Source organism: Hippopotamus amphibius, chromosome 15 (assembly GCF_030028045.1).
Source record: "Hippopotamus amphibius kiboko isolate mHipAmp2 chromosome 15, mHipAmp2.hap2, whole genome shotgun sequence".
NCBI lineage: Eukaryota > Metazoa > Chordata > Mammalia > Artiodactyla > Hippopotamidae > Hippopotamus > Hippopotamus amphibius.
The window spans coordinates 13,896,112-13,919,038 of NC_080200.1; the positions used below are offsets into that span (position 1 = coordinate 13,896,112).

A 22,927-nucleotide genomic window follows, 5' to 3' on the forward strand; every position below is an offset into this window, starting at 1 on the left:
TTGTGGTGTGCACTTCTCATTGGGGTGGCTTCTCTTGTTGAGGAGCACAGACACTAGGTATAAGGGCTTCAGTAGTTGCAGCACATGGGTTCAGTAGTTGTTGCACACAGGCTTAGTTGCTCCACAGCATGTGGGATCTTCCCAGCCCAGGGATCAAACCTATGTCCCCTGCATTGGCAGGCAGATTCTTAACCACTCTGCCACCAGGGAAGCCTGAAGAAACATATTATTTTAATTTTCCTTAGTTCTGTTCACTTTGATTATTGTATCAGTTAGCTGTCACTGCATAACAAGTTATCCTAAAAGCAAACAGTTAAATATAATGCATTTGTTATCAAATGGGGTTATATGATAGGGAGTTGATCTGAGTTCTGAGTATCTCCTTATGGATCTATTGTCAACTGTTAGGCTCTATATTATGTTTTTAAGGTACATTCATAATGTGTGTGCAGTTGTGTTGCTCCTCTGTCTTGAAACACTTTATGTCAACTTATTCCTTTTTTTTATATGTAGGTTGGTCTCTATAGGAAGCAATTGGAATTATCAAATATAGTCACAACTGGGGAGCTACTACTGCCACCTAGTGGGTGGAGGCTAGGGATACCACTCTAAATTCTACAATGCACAGGATGGCTCACACCTCAAAGAACTATCCAGAAGAAATGTCAACAATGGGAAGGTGAGAATCACTGTTTTACAGCAGAACTTCTCCAACATCAGTGTGTAAAATAGTCACTTGGGATCTTATTGAGATGAAGATTCTGATTTGGCAGGTCTAAGATGGGCCCAAAGATTCTGCATTTGCAACACGCTCCTAGTTGATGTCGGTGCTGTACATCCTGGTCTATTCTTTGAGTGTAAAGACTGTGGTCCAGTGTTGGAGTCAAACATAGATATTCTGAGGTCTTCTCCACCAAGAAGCTTCCTGTCCACCTCAGGTCTGACCTCAGGTAGTCAGATGATGGACTCAGTAGTTCAGCTTCTGCATGCTCAAGTTTACATATGTTTTTTGAGTATTTCTTTCATGACAGAAAATGAATTATTTAGGCTTCTGGTTCCTTATCTATAAATAAGGAAAGTCCACCTGTATTATGGAGCTCATGTGCAAAGTTGGTAATAATTTTAGCTGATAGAAAATACCTGATACAGGGTAGATGGTCAATCAGGAGCAGCTACTGTGATGATGTCCCGGTTCTGCATTTACTAAGTTCAGTGTGACATCAGAGGGTCTCTAGGGACAGAAAGTGGGTCCACTGTTTCTCTCCTCTTGGGATACATGGAGCTGTGTGCTTGAAAAGACATCTCCTCCAAGGGGACCACATGTAGAGAAGAGTGCTGAGAGGCCACTGATCTATGCTGTGTTGTACTCAGGGACATAATCTCTGACCACCTCACATTGGCTCCAAAGGGTCATGGTAAGAATTTTTCTGCTCTTCAGGCTGTTTTTCTGTGTTCCTATGTTTTATTCTTAGGAATATCTGCAAAAAGGCTGTTTCTTAGTGAATCAAATTATTCGACCAACTCTTTGTATCTTCCTTGTTGCAATTCTATAGCATATAATTCATAAATATTTGCTGTAGTATGATGTGCTTCTGTGTCTGCTCACCCTATTTAGAATTCTATTTTTGACAATGATTGACTCACTCCTCCATTCACCCATGTGGATTGTATATGCCCACTCCTTGCTTTGAGACTCTAAATTAAAATTTTCCAGAACCTTCAAGATATAGTTGACAATATAACATTGTGTAATTTTAAAGCATACAGCATGATGATTTATACAGATATATATTGTGAAATTATTACCACAATAAGGTTAGTTAACACAGCCAGTACTACATATATTTACCTTTTTGAGGTAATAACGTTTGAAATATACTTTCTTAGCAATTTTCATGTATATAATATATATAATACAGTACTGTTAACTGTAGTCACCATGCTGTAAATTAGAGCCTTAGAACTTCTACAGCTTATAACAGGAAGTTTGTGCTCTGATCAATATCTCCACATTCCCATTACCCCCAAGTCCCATGCAACTATCTATTTACTCTTTGTTCTATGGGTTTGGCTTTTTGAGATACCACATGTAAGGGAGAGTGCACACTTTTGTCTTTCTCTGCCTGACTTAGTTCATTTATTATAATGCCCTCAAGGTTCATTCATGTTGTTAATGGCATGATTTGTTTATTTTTTAGCTTTGGAATACAGACTTTTTTTTACTTGCTAAATTTATTTTAATTGTTATTTAATATTGGAGTATAGTTGATTGACAATATTGTGTTCATTTCAGGTGTACAGAAAAGTGATTCCATTATACATATAAAATTATCTATTCTTTTTCAAATTCTTTTTCCATATAGGTTATTATAGAATATTGAGCAGAGTTTCTTGTGCTATACAGCAGGTCCTGGTTGGTTATCTATTTTTAAATATAGTAGTGTGTTCATGTGAATACCAAACTCTCAATTTATCCCCCACCTACCTTTCCCCCTTGGTAACCATAAATTTGTTCTCTAAGTCTGTGAGTGTTTCTGTTTTGTAGATAAGTTCACTTATATCATTTTTCCAGATTCTATATATAAGCAAATATTATATGATATTGGTCTTTCTTTGTCTGACATTTCACATAATATGATACTCTCCAGGTTCATCCATGTTGCTGCAAATTGCATTATTTTATTCTTTTTAATGATTGAATAATATTCCATTGTATATATGTAACATATCTTTATCCATTTTTTTCAGCTTTCAATGGACATTTAGGTCGCTTCCATGTCCAGGACACTGTAAAACTCTTAGAGGAAAACATAGGCAGAAAACCCTGACATAAATTGCATAAAAATCTTTTCTGATCTATTTCCTAGATTAATGGAAATAAAAACAAAAATGAACAAATAGGACCCAATTAAACTTCAAAGATTTGCACAGCAGGAAACCATAAACAAAACAAAAAGACAGCCCTCAGAATGGGAGAAAATATTTGCAAATGAAGCAATGAACAAGGGATAAATCTCCAAAATATATAAAAAGCTCATACAACTCAATAACAAAAAAACAAACAAACCAATAAAAATGTGGGAGGAAGATCTAAATAGACATTTCTCCAAAGAAGACATAAAGATGGCCAAGAGGCACATGAAAGAATGCTCCACATCGCTAATTACTAGAGAAATGCAAATCAAAACTACAATGGATATCACTTCACACCAGTCAGAATGGCCATCATCAAGAAGTCTACAAACAATAAATGCTGGAGAGGGTGTGGAGAAAAGGGAATCCACCTGCACTGTTGGTTGGAATGTAAATTGGTACAGCCACTATGGAAAACAGTAGAGAGGTTCCTTAAAAACTAAAAATAGAGCTACCATATCATCCATCAATCCCACTCCTTGGCATATATCCAGAGGAAAAAAACATTTGAAATGATGCATGCACCCCAAAGTTCACTGCAGCACTGATTTCTTTATTTTTAAAACTGAATAATATTTAATTCACACTTTACCACATTTTCTTTATCCATTCATTCATTGGTGGAGACGTAGTTTGTTTACATGTATGTCTTGCCTATTGTAAAGTAATACTGCAATGAACCAATGAATATTGGGCTGCATATGTCTTTTCTAGATAACAGTTTTGTTTTGTCCAAATATACACCCATAAACAAGAAAGATGGAACATATGGCAGTTCTATATATATAATTTTTTGAGGAAACTCCATATTGTTTTTCACAGTGACCATAACAATTTACATTCTTACTAAGAGAGTACAAACATTCTCTTTTCTCCATATCCTAGCAAGCATTTGTTATCTTTTGTCATTTTGGTAATAGACTTCTTAAGAGTTGTGAGATTATATCTCTCTGTGGTTTTGATCTGCATTTCCCTGATGAGTAGTGATGTTAAACACCTTTTCATGTACCTGTTGGTCATGTGTTTGTCTTCTTTGGGAAAATCTCTATTGAAATCCTCTGCCCATGTTATTTGGATTATAATTATTATCAATATTGATGCTGCTGAATTGTATGAGTTGTTAATGTAATTGGATATTCACCACTCATTAGGTATTTAGTGTCCTCATATTTTCTCCCATAGTGTTTCATCTTGATTCTTATTTTTTTTAAGCTCTTTATTGGAATATAATTGCTTTACACTCTTGTACCAGTTTTTGAGGTACACCAAAGTGAATCAGCTGTATTTATACATATATCCCCATATCCCCTCCCTCCCGTGACTCCCTCCCCCTCTCCCTGTCCTGGCCTTCTAAGTTATCACCCATCATCAAGTTGATCTCCCTTTGCTATACGGCAACTTCCCACTACCTATCTATTTTACATTTGGTAGTGTGTCTATGTCTATGCTACTCTTCGACTTCATCCCAGCTTCCCCTTTGCCCCCCTCCCAAACCCCGTGTCCTCAAGTCCATTCTCTACATCTGCATCTTTATTCTTTCCATGTCACTGGGTCCATCAGTACCATTTTTTTTAGATTCCATATATATGAGTTAGCATACGGTATTTGTTTTACTCTTTCTGGCTTACTTTGCTCTGTATGACAGACTCTAGGTCTATCCACCTCATTACATATAGCTCAATTTCATTCCTTTTTATGGCTGAGTAATATTGCATTGTATGTATATGCCACATCTTCTTTATCCATTCCTCTGCTGATGGACATTTAGGTTGCTTCCATGTCCTGGCTATTGTAAATATGAAGCACTATTTAGAATAGACAGGATATGGACGCAACCTAAGGATCCATCAATAGATAAATGAATAAAGAAGATATTTATACAATGGAATATTACTCCATATTCAGTAAAAACATCCAGCAATAAAATAAAAGTCATGGGATGTAACGTACGGCATAGAGAATATGGTCAATAATGTAATAATAACTCTGTGTGGTGACAAAAGATACCTAGATTGATTGCTGTGATCGTTTTGTAATGTATTAAAGTATCAAACCATTATGCTGCACACTTGAAATGAGTATAATATTGTATGTATGTTATAATTTAATTTAAAAAAGAAAAAAAAAGGGAAAAGTTTCCTCTTGAGGGATTTAACGCCATGGAGAAAAGGGGAGGGTGTGTGTATATGTGTGTGTGTGTGTGTATATATATATAATTATATATAAGTCAAAAATTAACCCCACTCCAGTTATCTTAAAATTTCTATAAATTCTATAGCCAGAGTGCAGATAATTTTTGACTCACCCTTGTATATGTGTGTGTGTGTGTGTGTGTGTGTACACAGATAGATATACGTCTATATATGTACATATATCTTGACCCATCAAGAACTCAAGGGTTGAGACAACGACCCTCTGTGAAATAGAAAATCTGCATAGAACTCTAGAGTCATTCCTCTTCATCCACATTTCCACATCCATGGATTCAACCAACCCTATTATAAAATTACATAATTTGCCTTGGTCGTCTTTGTACTTTTTTATGTAATGCAACTCATGACTATTCTTTTAGGAAAGCAAGAGAAAAATTACTTGGAATGTATATGTCAACTGAGGAAATTTTATCTTTAAAAATCCATGTTGCTTCACAAAAGAAATTGGAATTTTCAAATATTTCTTATCTAAAAGTTAGAAATTTTTGAAGTAGGAAGATATAAAAATGAAAAAAAACAGTCTATATATTAGACTGAGGAGAAAGCTTAATAAAGTGAGTTACTGAACTCGTATAGAGAAGTTGAATTTTAAAAAATGGAAATCCCGGAAAATAGATAGAAGGAGCAAATTTTATTCCACAATGATGAAAGTGTTACAATTACTGGTTGTCAGGCTTTGAGCAATGCAATCAAGGGCACTTCATCACTCCCAGGACAATTGGCCTTTTTATACCTACAATTCCATAGAATCTCTTCAGAGCCCCCTTTATGTCTTTATTCCTGAGACTGTAGATGAAGGGGTTTAGCATGGGTGTGACCACCGTGTACATCACTGAGGCTGCTGCACTTGAGTGTGAGCTGTGGCTAGCTGAAGAGCTAAGGTACACTCCTAGGCTCGTACAATAAAATAATAAGACAACTGAGATGTGAGACACACAGGTGTAAAATGCTTTATACTTCCCCTGAGCTGATGAGATTCCTTGTATAGAGAAAACTATCTTAGAGTAAGAATAAAGGATACCAGCAAAGGGTCCACCAGCTAGTAGCACTGATGCCAAATACATCACCATGTCATTAAGAAAGGTATCAGAACAGGCACGTTGAACCATCTGATTGAGTTCACAGAAAAACTGGGGGATTTCCACTCGTGCACAGAAGGTCAATCGCAAAGCCATTAAACTTTGTAACAAGGAATACATAGCACTCAACATCCAGGACACCAGAACCAGCAGTCCACAAAGCTGGGGTTTCATGATGACCTTGTAGTGTAGGGGATGGCAGATGGCCACATACCGGTCATAGGCCATCACAGTCAACAGGAAGTCATCTAATCCTGCAAAGAATATGTAAAAATACACTTGGATGATACACTCTTCGTAGGCTATGACTTTGCTCTCGGTCTGAATGTTCTGCAGCATCTTTGGGATGGTGGTGGAAGTGAAACAGATGTCTACAAAGGACAGATTGGAGAGGAAGAAGTACATGGGGGTGTGGAGGTGGGGGTCAGAGATGGTGACCAAGATGATGAGCAGGTTTTCAAGCACAGTGATTAGATACATGGAGAGGAAAAGTCCAAATATGAGGGGCTGTAGTCTTGGTTCCTCTGAAAATCCCAGAAGAAAAAATTCGGAAAATTGTGTATTGTTACCTGGTTCCATGTGGTGGAGGTGACTACCAGGAAAAATTAAAATAATATGACTAATTTTCATGCAAACTGGTATAACTCACATAGATGAAATAGTACAATTTCTATTTTGCGGTCAATAAATTAATTTTAATATTTTGTGTTTAGAAAAGTTCTCTTTGAGGAGATACCCTGCTTCATCTCTGATTAGACATTTTTGCCCCATTCTCAGCATAGCCTCCTAAAAATCATGCATTCTACAGTTTTAAAGAGAAATACTTTCATGCATTTGAAGAATGTATATTGAGTGCCAAACACGTTCCAAACACATATAGGTAACATGTATATGGTGATGAAAAACAAAAGTTTCCACAATCCAATGAAAGTGAAAGATGATGTGCAAATAAAATATTATATAATATGTCATGTGGTGACTGATGCTATAAAGAAAATAGAACTTGGTATAAAGGAGAGCATAGTAGGGGGTGTTGTTCTGTACTGAGTTTTCAGGTAAGGCCACCAAACAAGGTGATAATTGAACAGATACTTCATGAAAGAGAGAGAAGTAGCTAGTATGATATCAGCAGAAGTGTGTGCCTGGCAGAGGGAAAGGCCCCTGCAAAGGACCTGGGGAAGATGCTGGTTCCACGTGTTCAAATCTAAACAAGGAAGACAGTGGGGCAGAGGAATAAGCAAGAGGGGACGTGATTAGAGACAGTGTCGGAGGATGTTGAGAAACAAGGTGGCCTCCCTGCTACAACTATAACTTCAGTACACAGAGACTCCCTCCTTCACATGTTGCTCCTGGCACTTTATTAATTTTGTTACAATAGCGCCTTTTAATTAAAGCAGATTCCATCCTTAGCACCACTTGTTGATTGAGTTCTGGCCTCTGTATCATAAGGCATTGTAGTATATGAGTCCAGGTGACTCTGCTTTAAGAACAGCTCTCATTCCACAAGGCACAGGCATACACACCATGGCCTCCTGGGCTGTGTTCCTACCATGCATTTCTCACCCAGAACATTCCTTCTTACACCATGTATCATTATAACTCAAGCCGATCAGATCAGATTACCTTTCTCCTAAAGAATATGTACATGGTACCCAGAAATTCCAATTCATAAACTGTGTGTGGACCAATAAACTTAGGGTTCCTTTTTATGGTCACTTTTGGCTCGGTATTTAAAAAAATATAAAAATGTGCGTGTGTGTGTGTGAGAGAGAGAGAGAGAAAGAGAAATAAAATAGACATTAGATGATAAAAATGTAATAAACTCTAATTGTCCCTGAGACTACATGACAAATTAAAGCTTCCTTGGTTTGGCAACATTGCAACTCCAGTTAACTCTCCTTGAGGCCCAGAAAAAACAATAAAAAAAATAGTTTTATTACATTGACAGAAATAGTCATGCCTTTATGGTGTAAGACACCTGACAGATTTGAACATCCCAAAAGAAAAATGAGAAAAGTGAATAAACCAATAAAAATGAATGTACAAGTGACAACAACAGCAGTTGAGTATGTTTTATATAAAGCAGTAGAAGACTTGTTTTTCTTGAGCCTTTCCTATTCATTTGTATCTATTAATTTTTGTTAAGGTCCCACAGGGAATGAGGCAAGCCCATTCCCATTTTTCTTATGGGGCACCTTGTGTTTGTTATTCTTGGAGTTTATGCTTTATCTTATTTTTAAAGTAAATCTGATGGGCATACACCAATCCTGATTCTGGTCTTTGTCCGACATGCAAAGGGCTTTCCAAACCATACTATGGATACCGTGACAATTCATCCCTTTGCCCTCAATAAACGTCTTCGTATGATTTATGTCTGAAGACATTATGTTATACACACAGTTATTTCATTGTACTATGGCTTCACCATTATAACGCAAAATCCTAATCATCAGAGACTTCATCTGCTTTGTTCACAGCTGTATTTTCAGAAAGGTACGTGAATATATGGGCCCTTATATAAGAAAATATTTAAGCATATGTGAAGTTACAAAATAAAAAAGAATAGCAGGGAAAATGAAAGCAAGTTAAATATAGTAGCTTCAAAGCCCAGTATTTTAAAAAATTGAATGGAACATCAAACACTAACTGAAACAATATTAAAATAGTAACATTTAATGACATCACATGGATTATAGCTAAATTGTAAAATGTGTAAATATGAAATAATTTAATGTGTAGTGTTTCTAGAAATTATGGCACATAGTAGATTCTCAGTTATTATATATTGAATGAATCAGAAATTATGTCTCAGTGTAGATGTATGTTAAATATATGGTAAGGCTGTGCTTCAATTTATTTGGGAAGATTAGATTATTGAATAAATCAGAGGGATTATCTATTTGTTATAAGAATAACCAATCCCTTTAGGTGAACTCCTAGAAAACCACATACTAAAATCTACAGTGTGTCAAACTATCATAAGCTAAGACACTCAGAAGAAGACACATATTTAACTAAAAACAATGTAAAGTATTTTAATGGCAAAGTATCTCTCAGAGGGCAACCGAGAAACAGTAATACTTAAAAATAATTTCAAAGGCTGATAATGGTAGAAAAATAGGCATAGATTGTGTGGGCATATAATAATAATAATAATAGGCAAATTAAAATGGCAATTCAATGTATAAATTGTTGATCAAACTCAGTAACACTTAAAAAGAGTGTTTTTTCACAACCATCAGTCTGTGAAAACACTTAAAGAGCTGTCACACAGTTTACAGTTGGTACTTTTAAACAGGTAGCAAAGGGCTATTCTCTACATTTGCAGACAGAAATTTAAAGTGTTATATCATTGGGAAAACAATCTGAAGAATGGTGTGTATATATATATATATTAAAAGTACAGATGTTCCTTAACTCAAAGCTTCTTAGTCTCAGCACTATTGACCTTCTATGGCAGATTGGTGTTTGTGATGGGATCTACCCTGTGCCTTGAAGGATGTCCTTGGCCTCTACCCACCCTTTTCAGTGCAACAGACAGATATTTCTACAAGCATGGTCCAGTGCTCCCTGGGAAACAAAGTTGCTCCTGGTTAGAACAACAGTTTAAATTTAACAATCTCAACTATTTTTGTGGGAATGATATAACAGCAACGCGAAGAGAAAAATTAGGAAAGATCCTCTATAGAATGAGTAGCACAGCCCCTTATGAAATACTAAACAGCTATTGAAATAATGAACCAATATTATATCAATTGATTGAAAGTTCCTGAGGTATTATTGACAAATAAGGAAAAGGGGACACTGGTAGAAAAAAAGCTTGCATTGAAACATAAAGAGTATCTGTGATGTGTGTAGGATTCTATTCATGCATTTGTAGAAAAGTTTATGAATTAGTATGTTTACATAATATAAAAAAAGAAGTTTTAAAAGAAGCCAAGAACACATGGGAAAATGTCACTGAGAATAAAACTAGGTTAAGTGGTAATGGTTTCAAAATAACTAAATGTAATGAGTGAATGAATATCTGTAAGTGTCATAAAGACACTTAATAGTAATAATTTAATAATACCAACATGGGCCACTAATTCAATAGTAAATTGCCAAAGACTTGGAAATAAAATAATATTAACAGAAGGTATTTTAACATGTAAGGGGGAAGAAGTATTCAAGTTGTAATTATTTTCTTCAATAAAGATACATGATTTCAGATAGGCTTATGGAAGAAAAAGATGACCTTTATTCAAAAGGTAAAAAAGAATGCCTTTCTAGATGATGTCCAAAGGTGATACAAGTTTAGAAATACATTTAACCACAAAAGGCTAAAAGGAACAATAACGAATAAGAGAGAGGAGATTAAAAGTTAGAAATACGTATAATAGGTGATTAATTAGCAATAAAAGGTATGCAGAACATTCATTATCATTTTTATTTAAAACAAGAGTTTTCAAGTGAAGAATATTACAGTGACAACTCAATTTTTTTAGTAAGAAAAATAAAAAAATAATAAAGCAATGGAAAGAACACCATATGACTGACTGATAGATTTGACCACACAAAATTTTATAGTATCAAACATTCTCACAATTATATCTATACATACATAAAATAACTAAATGGCAAACATGTTGTGGAAAAAAATAAAACCACCAATTCTTTTTGAATAATGGGATCAGAGACAGTAATGGAAGAACTCAAACCACACCATACTCACATAGACAATTTTTGATTAAGAGAGTGAATGGCTAACACAGAAACATATGTGTGTGTGTGTGTGTGTGTGTGTGTGTGTGTGTGTGTATACAGCCTCACAGATTATAAAATAATTGCAAAGTAAAGCTCTTTAGTGTGCCTATTTTCACATATTAAATTTTTACGTGACTATCCAGGAAAGAGATGTTACTATGAAATATATATTTTTTTTGCAGGGATGTATTTGCATGAATCCCTTGGCCCAGATCTTACTCGTTAATAGAGAAACAGTCAAATATGCCCCATATTTAAAAGAAACACCCTACTTCATTGTACATCCCTCCACATCTAATAATCTCTTTCTCTATTCTTGCTACTTAGTATGCCATTAGGCTTATGTTCAAATTTTACTGGAAGTGCTTTATGCCTTTCATTCCCTCTTCTAATTGAAGTTCCATTATTATTAATTCACAACACTGAGCCTTACAGTGTTTGCTTTATTTTTTAGGTCATAACTAAATATATTTATTCATAAATCTGACAGCAAACGACCACACTAACCTCTGGTATCTGAGCTAGGCTTGATTGACTTGCAGGTGACCTCAGGTAAATGTTCTAAGATTCCTTTCTCTCTAATCCTCATCCACCGGGTCTACTGGGCTCTCAGACTCACCTGGATGGAAATTGAGAGAAAGATCTCTGTGTGGAAGTTCAGACGCCTCCTGGAGGGTTGATATTAGAGACTGAAGCTCTGTACCCACAAGACAGCTGGAAGTACTGAAGGATCAGTTTCCCAGCCAGACTTCGGTCTCCAAACCATACATGTCCTTTGGAGTACAGGATTTCTCAGGCTGAGGGGTTTGCTGCAGAGTAGGTTTTATAGCTCATTTTATCTTCTCATTAGGTATATTTCTGTTGCAACTCCCACCTCTCTATATACAATTTCCCTGGGGGACATAGGTCTGGACAGAAAGGAAAATTTTCCCGTTCATTCTCTGTTCCTAAGAGACCAGGTTACAAGGCAGGTGAATTCCATTTTTATTACTTCTTCTCCAATAACTCTCCAGCATCCAGAGGTCTAAACCTCCCAGGGTCTTATACCAGCCTGAGCTAAAGTCTTCTCAAAGTCTAAGGCTAAGAATTCTCTCCTGATTAGGTCCCTTGGATCTTCCAAGCTTTGACCAGTGATGAGCACATAGCTCCTGATACATCCAAAAATTATTTTATGAGAATGATAACTTTGTTCTTTCATATAAAACCTTGGCAACTACACTCCTTGGCTTCCTGACATTTTTGCCAACACAAGTAGGATTTTCCTGCTTATATCAGAAAGTAAAAGTTGTCATTTAGTCTCTTATTATGAATGTTTGTAATTATGAGACAAATGTAGATATTTTATACACTATAACATAACATCACATTTTAGGGATTTTCTGCTTTAATTTTTACTGAAATTCATTGTGTGATGTAGTCCTCTTATATACTTCATTCTCCATTGTAGAAATGAGACTCAGAGGGGTTTAATGTTCTGCTCAAAGGTATAAACAAAAAAGGTATGGAGTCTTGACTGGAAAATGTCAGAATGCTTTTAGTTCAGAAGAGGTGGAGCAGTGATTTTCAATCAGAGATGATTTTGTAACTGGGGATATTTTGCAGTATCTGAAGGGATGCTACTGAACACCTGTAATGCACAGGACAGCATCCAATACAAATAATTATACTGACCCAAATATCAACAGAGAGAAGATGTAAAAGTTTATTCTAGACTAGAACTTCTCTAAATTCACTGTTCCTACAAATTACCAAGAATTACAGTTCAAATGCAAATTATGATTCAGCAGGTCTGATTCAGGGGATCCAGGGACTCTGAATTTCTAACAATATCCTATGTGTGGTTGATGCTTCAGGTCCTGGTCTGTGGATCACAGTTTAAGTAGCAAGAAAGTGGTTCTGTGTGAGATCCGGGTGTAAGTAGTTTTAGGTCTTTACCAAGAATCTTCCATGTATGTAATTTTGAAAGAATATTTTCCACTCACTTTATAAGCAGTGGTAAATCCTTGATTTTTTTTTAGTATAAGGACTCCTGAGTGACATCAAATAATTTGTATCAGAAAAAGATTCTTTAGTAGGTAGAATAAGATCTTCCAAAAGATTTTTAAATCCTAATCACAAGCACTTTTGAATATCCTAGCTTACGTAACAAGGGAAAATACAATAGCAGATGCAATAAGATTGCTAATTTTTTATCTTGATATAAGATTAGCATGGCTATCCAGGTTGGACTAATGTAATCACAGTGATCCTCTAAATGTGGAAGACAGAGAAAGAAAAATTGAAGTCAGATAGACAATTTAAAATGCAGTGCACTTAGATTTGAATATGGAGGAAGGACCATAAACTAAGGAATGCTGGTGTCCACTAAAAGTAAAATAGAAAATTCAATGCATCCTCTTCTGGAGCATTTAGAGGGATCACAGTACTGCAGACATCTTAATTTTAGTCCAATGAGAAACTTTCAGGCTTCTGATTTTATAGAACTTTTAGGTATTTGTTTTAAGCTATTAACGTGGTAATTTTTAGAGTAGCAATTGGAATCTAATACAGATGTGTGTCCAATCAGATATTGTTCCTAGAAGCTGAGTTTAAAACTTTCAATTCAATAAGTGAGCTTCCCTTAGGTAAAGCATTTTTGTGTTGAAATTCTATCTTAAACAGAAGGAGAAAATTGAGTCAGTTTGGAGATATTTTGCTCCATTAGCTGAGAATACTCAAATGCAATCACCTTGGTGATGTACACTGTGGTCACACCTATGCTGAATCCTTTTATCATACAGTCTGAAGAACAGTGACATAAAGAGAGCTTTAAAGAGATTTTTTGGGATGTCAGGTATAAATGGAATGATACCTAATTGTAATTTTGATTTGCATTTCTCTAATAATTGGTGATGTTGAGCACATTTTCATGTGTTTTTTGGCATCTGTGTGTCATTTTTAAAGAAATACTTATTTACATCTTCTGCCCATTTTTTGATTTGGTTGTTCTTTTTAATTCTTGTTTTTATTATTTAATTTTTTTTTTTTTTTTTTTTTTTTGAGATTGAGCAGCATGAGCCGTTTGTATATTTTGGATGTTAACCCCTTGTTGGTGGCTTCATTTGCACATATTTTCTCCCATTCTGAGTAGTGACTTTTCATTTGTTTATGCTTTTCTTCATTGTACAAAAGCCATTAAGTTTAATTAGGTCCCATTTGTTTATTTTCATTTTTATTTTCATTACTCTAGGAGATGTATCAAAAAAGATCTTGCTGCAATTTATGTCAAAGAGTATTCTGCAAATGTTTTCCTCTAGGAGTTTTACAGTGTTCAGGCTTATGGTTAGGTTTTTAATCCATTTTGAGTTTATTTTCTGTGATGGCACTAGGGAATGTACTAATTTCATTCTTTTAAATGTAGCTGTCCAGTTTTCCCAGCACCACTTATTGAAGAGATTGTCTTTTCTCCATTGTATATTCTTGCCTCCTTTGTCATAGATATGAGAACCATAGGTGTGAGGGTTTATCTCTGGTCTTTCTATCCTGTTCCTTGATCTATATTTCTGTTTTTGAGATAGCACCATACAGTTTTCCTGACTGTAGCTTTGTAGTATAGTCTGAAGCCAGCAATCATGATTCCTCCAGCTCTGTTTTTCTTTCTCAGGATTGTTTGGCAATTTGTGGTCTTTTGTGTTTCCTTACAAATTGCAAAGGTTTTGGTTCTAATTCTGTGAAAATTGCCTTTGGTAATTTGACAGGGATTGCATTGAATCTTAGATTGCTTTCTGTAGTACAATCATTTTGACATATTGAGTCTTCTAATCCAAGAACATGTTATATCACTCCATTTATTCTGTCATCTTTTATTTCTTTCATTAGTATCATATAATTTTCTGAGTACACATCGTTTGCCTGCTTAGGTAGGTTTATTTCTAGGTATTTTATTCTTTTTGATCAAAAACTGTTTCCTTGAGTTCTCTTCCCGATCTTGTACTGTTAGTGTATAGGAATGCAAGGGTTTTCTGTGTATTAATTTTGTATCCTGTAACTTTATGGAATTCATTGATGAGCATTTGTAGTTTTCTGGTAGCACCTTTAGGATTTTCTATGTATAGTATCATGTCATCTGCAAACAGTGACATTTTTATATGTTCTTTTCAAATTCAGATTCCTTTTATTTCTTTCTCTTCCCTGATTGCTGTGGCTAGGATTTCCAATACTATGTTGAATAAATTGGAAAGAGTGGACATCCTTGTCTTTTCTGATCTTAGAGGAAATGCTTTCAGCTTTTCACCATTGAGAACGATGTTTGCTCTGGGTTTGTCTTATATGGCCTTTATTATTCTTGAGGCAAGTTCCCTCTCTGCCCACTTTCTGGAGAGTTTTTATCATAAATGGGTGTTGAATTTTGTCAAAAGCTTTTTCTGCATCTATTGGGATTTTTTTAATTCTTTAATTTGTTTACATGGTGTATCACACTGATTGATTTGCAGATATTGAAAAATCCTTGCATCTCCAGATTAAATCCTAGTTGATCACGGTGTATGATCCTTTAAATGTGTTGTTGGATTCTGTTTGCTAGTATTTTGTTCAGTATTTTTGTGTCTATGTTCATCAGTGATATTGGCCTGTAATTTTCCTTTTCTGTGATATCTTTGTCTGGTTTTGGTATCAGGTTGATGGTGGCCTCATAGAATGAGCTTCGCTGTGCTATTTCCTCTGAAATTTTTTGGAAGAGTTTCAGAGGGGCTGGTATTAACTCTTCTCTAAATGTTTGATACAATTTGCCTATGAAGCCACCTGGCCCTGGACTTTTGTTTGTTGGGAATTCCTAAATCACAGTTTCAATTTCTGTACTTTTGACTGGTTTGTTCATATTTTCTATTTCTTATTGGTTCAGTCTTGGAAGGTTGTACCTTTTAAAAATTCATCCATTTCTTCCAGGTTGTTCATTTTATTGGTGTATAGTTGCTTGTAGTAATCTCTTTTGATGCTTTGTATTTCTGTGGTGTCTGTTGTAACTTATTTTTCATTTCTAATTTTATCGATTTGAGACCTATCTTTTTTTCTTGATGACTCTGGCTAAACTTTATTTGTTTTGTTTATCTTTTAAAAGAACCAGCCTTTAGTTTCATTGATATTAGCTATTGATTTCTTTGACTCTCATTTATTACTGTTCTGATCTTTACGATTTCTTTCCTTCTACTAACTTTGGGTTTTGTTTTTTCTTCTTTCTCTAGTTGTTTTAGGTGTAAAGTTAGGTTGTTTATTTAAAATTTTTCATGTTCCTTGAGGTATAATTGTAATGCTATAAATTTCCCTCTTAGAAATGCTTTTGCTGCATCCCATAGTTTAGGGATTGTCATATATTCATTGTCATTTTTCTCTAAGTATTTTTTTATTTCCTCTTTGATTTCTTCAGGGTTCCATTGATTATTTAATAACATATTGTTTAGCCTCCTGGTGTTTGTGTATTTTACATTCTTTCCTGAAATTTATTTTTAGCCTCATAGTGTTGTGGTCGGAAAAGATGCCTGATGTAATTTCAGTTTTCTAAAATTTACCAAGGCTTGATTTGTGACCCAAGATGTGATCTAGCCTGTAGAATGTTCCACGTGCATTTGAGAAGAGAGTGTGGTCTGTGCTTTCTGATGGAATGTCTTATAAATAACAATTAAGTCTGTCTTCTCTTATGTTTCATTTAAGACTTGTGTTTCCATATTAACTTTCTGCCTGCATGATCTCTCCATTGGTGTAAGTGGGAGTTAAAGTCCCCCACTATTATTGTGTTACTGCAATTTCCCCTTTTATGACTATTAGCATTTGCCTTGTATATTGAGGTGCTCCTATGTTGCATAGATATATATTTACAATTGTGTGACTCCTTTTTGCCAACAGTGATCATTTTGTAGTGTCTTTTCTTATCATTTGTAAACTTCTTTATGTTAAAGTCTATTTACTCTGATATGCTTATTGCTACTCCAGCATTTTTTATTTCCATTTGCATGGAATAACTTTTTCCATCCCCTCAGTTTCAGTCTGGACATATCCCTAGGTCTGAAGTGGGTCTCTTGTATATGCATATATACAGGTCTTGTTTTTCTATCCATTCAGCCAGTCTATTTCTTTTGGTTGGAGCATTTAATGCACTTACATTTAAGGTAATTATCAATATGTATTTTCCTATTGACAGTTTCCCACCTTTTTTTTTTTCTTTTTCCAGGTCATTTTTCTTCCCTTCCTCTGCTGTTCTCTTGCCTTGTGGTTTGATGACCAGCTCTAGTGTTGTGTTTTGTTTGGTTTGTGTGTGTGTGTGTGTGTGTGTGTGTGTGTGTGTGTATCTATTGTAGCTTTTTGGTTTTCATTCCCCATGAGGTTTTGATACAGTAGTCTATATATGTACAAGGTTGTTTTAAGTTTTTGGTCTTAATTTAAAATGCAATTCCCATTTCATGTGTCTGCAGTCTCCTCTCCTACAGTTGCTGATTTTGATATCATATTTTTGTATGGTTGATGTCCTGCTTTTACCGTATGTTTTCCTTTACCAGTGAACTTTCCCATTATGATTTTCTTGTTTCTAGTTGTGACCTCTTTTTATTCCCATGCCTAGAGAAGTTCCTTTAGCATTTGTTTTAAAGCTGTTTTGGTGGTGCAGAATTCTCTTAGCTTATGCTTGTCTGTAAAGCATTTGATTTCTCTGTCAAATCTGAAAGAAACCCTTGCTGGGTAGAATATTCTTGACTGAAGTTTTTTTTTTTTTTTCCCTTTCAGCATTTTAAATATATCATGGCACTGCCTTGAGGCCTGCAGAGTGTCTGCTGAAAAATCAGCTGATAACCTTCTGGGGATTCCCTTATATGTTAATTGTTGCTTTTCCCTTTTTGCTCTGCATTTTTTTCTTTGTATTTAATTTTTGTTAGTGATTAATATGTTTCTCAAAACATTCCTCCTTGGGTTGATCTTGTATGGAATTCTACACTTCCTTGACTTGGGTGACTAGTTTCTGTCCTATGTTAGGTAAGTTTTTGACTACAATCTCTTTAAATGTTTTTTTTTTCTGGCCCTTTCTAATCTTTCTCTTCTTCTGGGACCCATATAATTCAAATGTTGGTGCATTTAATGTTGTCCCAGAGGTCTCTGAGAATGTCCTCAAGTCTTTTCATTGTTTTTTCTTTAGTTTGTTCTCTGGTCATGATTTCAACCATTCTGTCTTCAAGCTCACTTGTCTGTTTCTCTGCCTCAGTTATTCTGCTCTTGATTCCTTCTAGTGTATTTTTTCATATGAGTTATTATATTGTTCACCTCTGCTTATTTGTGCTTTAGTTCTTCTAGGTCTTTGTTGATAATTTCTTGCATCTCCTCGATCAGTGCCTCCATTCTTTTTCCAAGATCTTGAATCATCTTTACTGTCATTACTCTGAATTCTTTTCCAGGTAGACTGCCTATCTTCTCTCACTTAGTTGTTCTTGTAGGTTTTTATGTTGCTCCTCGGTCTGTAAGTATTTTTCTGTCTTCTCATTTTGTCAGACTTGCTGTGTTTGTGGTCTCCTTTCTGCAGGCTACACAATCACAGTTTGTCTTGCTTCTGTTGTATGCTTCCTGGTGGGTGAGGTTGGTCCAGAGGCTTGTGGCATTTTCCCCTTGATAAGGGATTTGATTGGTGTTACGTTGATCAGAGCCTGCCCTGGATGTTGAGTGGGGCCTCATCGTTGCTCTGTGGTGTCACTTTCCTGTTAGGGGTGGGGTCTGCTCCCTAGTTGTTGAAGTAGAATCCCTCATATCTGTTTCATAGCTAGTGGTAAGTTGCTGTATAACAAAGGGAGATGAACTCCATGATGCCTTAAAGAGCCAGGACAGGGTGGGTGGGAGGGAGGGGATATATAAATGCAGCTGATTCACTTTGGTGTACCTCAAAAGCTGGTACAAGAGTGTAAAGCAATTATATTTCAATAAAGAGCTTAAAAAAAGGGTGGGGGGGGAATATCAGTATAGAGTGTCTTGCCAAACGTGCTACCAGAATGCTTTGAAAGCCTTAAACTTAGTTCCTGTGGACAATATTTTATAGGATAAATACATGTATTCAATTCCTAGTGCTGCTGTAGCAAATTACCATACCAGTGATTCAAAATAAGCAACTTTCTGTCTTAAAGTTCTGGAGGTCAGAAGCTTGAAATGATCTCAATGGGCCTAAATCAAGATGTCTTCAGGGCTTGATCTTTGAGGATGTTCCAGGTGAGAATGAACTCCCTCTCCTATTCCAATTTCCAAAGACCACCTGCAGTCCTTGTGTCATGGTCCTTCCTCCATCTTCAAAGCCAGCAGCATAGTGTTTTCCAATGTCTCTCTGACTCCAATTTTTCTTCCTCTTTCTTCTACATTTACTGCATCATTGTGATTGCACTAGTCCAAGGTGGATAATTCAGGCTAATCTTCTAATCTTAAATACATGACAAGTAACTTAATTCCATCTACTATCTTAATTACCCTGCTATGTAAGCAAATATATTCAAAAGTTCTTTGGTTTAGGATATGACATCTTTTGGAATCCCTTATCCTGCCTACCACAGTCTTTTTTAATATATATTTTATTTGATATCACTAGAAAGCTATTATATTTAAAAGATCTGGACTCTTTTCTTTCAAAATTACATATGTAAAAGATTCTTGGTGTACTCTGTATACGATGCATGTATACGTGATTCTAACACAGGACCACTGCCTTGCTACCCAAACTGTGATCCACAGACCAAGACCTGCAGTTTCAACAGCAAAAGCTTGTTAGAAATGCAGTCCCTGGGCCCACTAGAGACGTGATGAATCAGAATTTGCATTTCAATCACAAACCTTAGTGATTTGTATGGACAATGAAGTTATAGAAGTTCTAGGCTAAAATAGGTTTTCTTACCTTCTCACTGTTGACATTTGGGACATGAAAATTACTTGTATTGGGCGCTGTTCTGTGGTATATAGGAGATTGGTAGTAGCACTTTAGACATTGCCAAATACCCCCAGGGGCTAAATTGCCTCTGGTTGAGAATCACTGTCCAGAATTTGAGAACTGCAAGCATCCTGACAAATTCCAGTCAAGAGTCTATCCCTTATCAGTTTCATACCTTTAAGCAGAGCATCAAATCTCTCTGAGTCCCATTTCTACAAAGGATAATGGAGTTCATAAAATTATTCCCCATAGAATATACTTGTTAAAATTAAATATGACAGTCTCTATAACATGCTAAGCTAGTGGTGCATAACAATGTCTAAATATGTAGTTTTTAGTTACAAATAATTTATAATCAGGGACTAAATGACAGTTCTTAACTTTGGATCTAAGTAGGAAATCCTTATTGGCTTTGCAAAAATTTCATGAAACTAAGGATTACAATACCCAGTGTTTTATATTAAAGGAGCAAAATTATCTCCATTTCTGAAGAGAGAAGTAGTAATTTTTAGAGATTTCAGGTGTTGTGTACCCACCACAAATCAAAGCTTTGAAGATCCAAGGAATCTAGTCAAGAAAAATCATCAACATTATATTTTTGGTAAAATTTGAACTCAGGGATGTGATGAGGTGCTAAGAGGCTTAGAGCTTTGGAAGCAGAAGAGTTAAAGGAGAAGTAGTAATAAAAACTGAATTCACCTAACTTACAATGGGGTCTCCTAGGAACAGATAATCAGGAAAAAATAAATCCATTCTGTCCAGACCAGTGTCTCCAAGGGAAATCATGTACTTAGAGGTTGGAGTAGCAAGAGGAAAACATACCTAATGAGCTGACATAGGAAGCTGTAAATATCTCTTCTGCTGCAGTCCCTCAGCCTTTGCTACTTTGGGTTAGACAGGACCTGGTAGCTGCTTTTGCAATCCTAAATCTGGCTGGAAGACCAATGCTTATCTTTTCCTGTTGTCTTGTTTGGGCACAAAACTGGTCTGCATCATCAATCATTTAGAGAGGAATTTTGTCTTCCACAAGGAAAGCCTCTTAGAGTTCACATGCAGGTAAGACCAAGAGCTAAATAGACAATGCAAGAGAGGATCAGAGAGCATGGGAGCCAAGAACTTGCACCTGAGGTCATTTGAGAACCAATCCAGCATAGCCCAGATGCCAGAGATCACTGTGGTTGTTTGCTGACCTTCTTAATATGCACTTATTTATGATACTGAAAAATTGAACACTGCACTTGGAACCATAAGTGTCAATGTTGACAATTAAATCATGCTAGTGGAAGCCCAATAGAAGAACATAAACTGTTTCCAGTAAAATTACTACACAAATCCAAGGATCTTATTAATTAACAGGAATAGAAAAGTAGAGTATTACCTGTGGAGGGATATCCAGTGAAGTGAGGGAATTTCTTTTTATTTTAAGATGGAGCATATTAGATTATGTTTCTGCATGGAGGAGAAAGATCTAGATCAAAGGATGTTTGCAAATACTTCCTTACAATAGCAGTGCATGAAACATACATATCACAGTGTCTTCTCTCACTCTGGGTATTCACATTAAAAAATCTGTTTTTCGTCAGGGAAAAAGGATATACTAATGAGTTCTACTTTGTAATTATTTTATCACCTGTGAGGCTGACTGTATTTTTGGGTTTGTTTCTATTTTGAAAAGTCTGTGCAAATCCTTTGTTTATATAGTGTTGTTAGAGCACTGTTATTCCTTTTTTATTGAATACTTTGAATCAAAGAAATGATTTTTTTTTTTACAAAAACTGAATGTTTGCCATTTAGTTATTTTACATATGTATAGATGAATTTGTGGGACTTTCTCAGGGTTTATTAATTTTGTTGGTCAAATCTCTGTCAGTCAATAGTGTTCTCTTCATTGCTTTTAAAAAAGAACTTGAAGTATAATTGACATATAAAATATATCAGTTGTTGCTGTACAACATAATGGTTCAATGTTTGTTTATACTGCTAAACGATTACCACAATAATTTTAGTTAAAATCTGTCATATATGTAGTTACAATTTTTTTCTTGCAATGAGAACTGTTAGTATCTACTGTCTCTTAGCAACAACTTTTAAACATGCAATAGAGTATTATTCACTGTAGTCACTATGCTGTACATTACATCACACGGATTTCTTTTATACTTTTTATCACCAAATAATTTAGCTGTTACTTTAGTATTCTTTAATTTTCTTCCTTGCTATAAACAAAAAGAAAAATGAAAGTTCTCCAGCATACTTAGCAGTAATAAATAACCCTTTACATATATTTCCAACTAGTTTTCACATCTCTGTTATTCTTTAATGTTCCTCTTGGCATTGTGATTAAATCTATTTCTAAAAGTTGCATCACCTTTGGTCATAATTTGGAAGACATTCTCCTTTACCATTGGACTAAGCATCACCTTTATATTCTATAAGTATATTTGCATCCATGTATTGCTCTATGGGATGACATTATAATTTGGCTACTGCTCCCTCCCAAATTTTAAATGCACTTTTGTTATATTATTACATTTATGAGTCTTTGGCAATTTTAATCTGAAATTAATTACCCATGTTGATATCTCTAAATTAACGCTTTTATGTCTTTGTATAAGTTAGCTATAGATTTTCACTCAATTTTGTTACAGACTGTTTTTTAGAAAACAATATATTTAACCTGATTTCATTCTTATTGACATTTTTTGTTCTATAAGTTCTTAGCTTCCTTTAAAACTTCTGTTGCTAAATTATGCACATGTACGTATTCACACACATTTACACAAATATATGCATACGGTCCTCTGCACCTCATAAATGATCTTTATGTTTTAGTAAGGTTTATTTTTTCTACCCTGTGTTCCCTCTTTTTTCTTTCTCTCAATAATACATTAGGGATTTTCTTCCAATCAATCAGTATAATGCTGGTTCGTTATTTCAATGTCTGTATAACATTTCATGATGTGCTTGTGATATTCATGCATGCAGTGGTCCATAATATTATTTTTCAACAAATTGCTATTATGTCACTGCTGCAAAATGTTTTGGGATTATTCATTTAA

The 22,927-nt window shown here is 35.3% G+C and overlaps 1 protein-coding gene across 1 annotated transcript; it reads right to left on the reverse strand.

Moving 5' to 3' along the window:
* Positions 1 to 5,815: 5,815 nt before the first annotated feature.
* On the reverse strand, positions 5,816 to 13,861 carry LOC130836251 (olfactory receptor-like protein OLF4). Its single transcript, XM_057708316.1, has 2 exons — positions 13,803 to 13,861; positions 5,816 to 6,824 (listed from the first exon to the last, which is right to left on the reverse strand). The coding sequence occupies exons 1-2, from the start codon at positions 13,859 to 13,861 to the stop codon at positions 5,816 to 5,818; spliced, it is 1,068 nt and encodes a 355-aa protein (XP_057564299.1).
* Between the last annotated feature and the right edge of the window lie 9,066 nt (positions 13,862 to 22,927).

Bases quoted from the DNA above. Each gene is read 5' to 3' on its own strand.
- LOC130836251 (XM_057708316.1), bottom strand. From the start codon at position 13,861: ATGAAAATGTGCTCAACATCACCAATTATTAGAGAAATGCAAATCAAA. The intron at 6,825-13,802 runs GTATCATTCCAT...CATGAAAATTAG, and splicing joins CAAATCAAAATTACAATTAG to TCATATTATTTTAATTTTTC.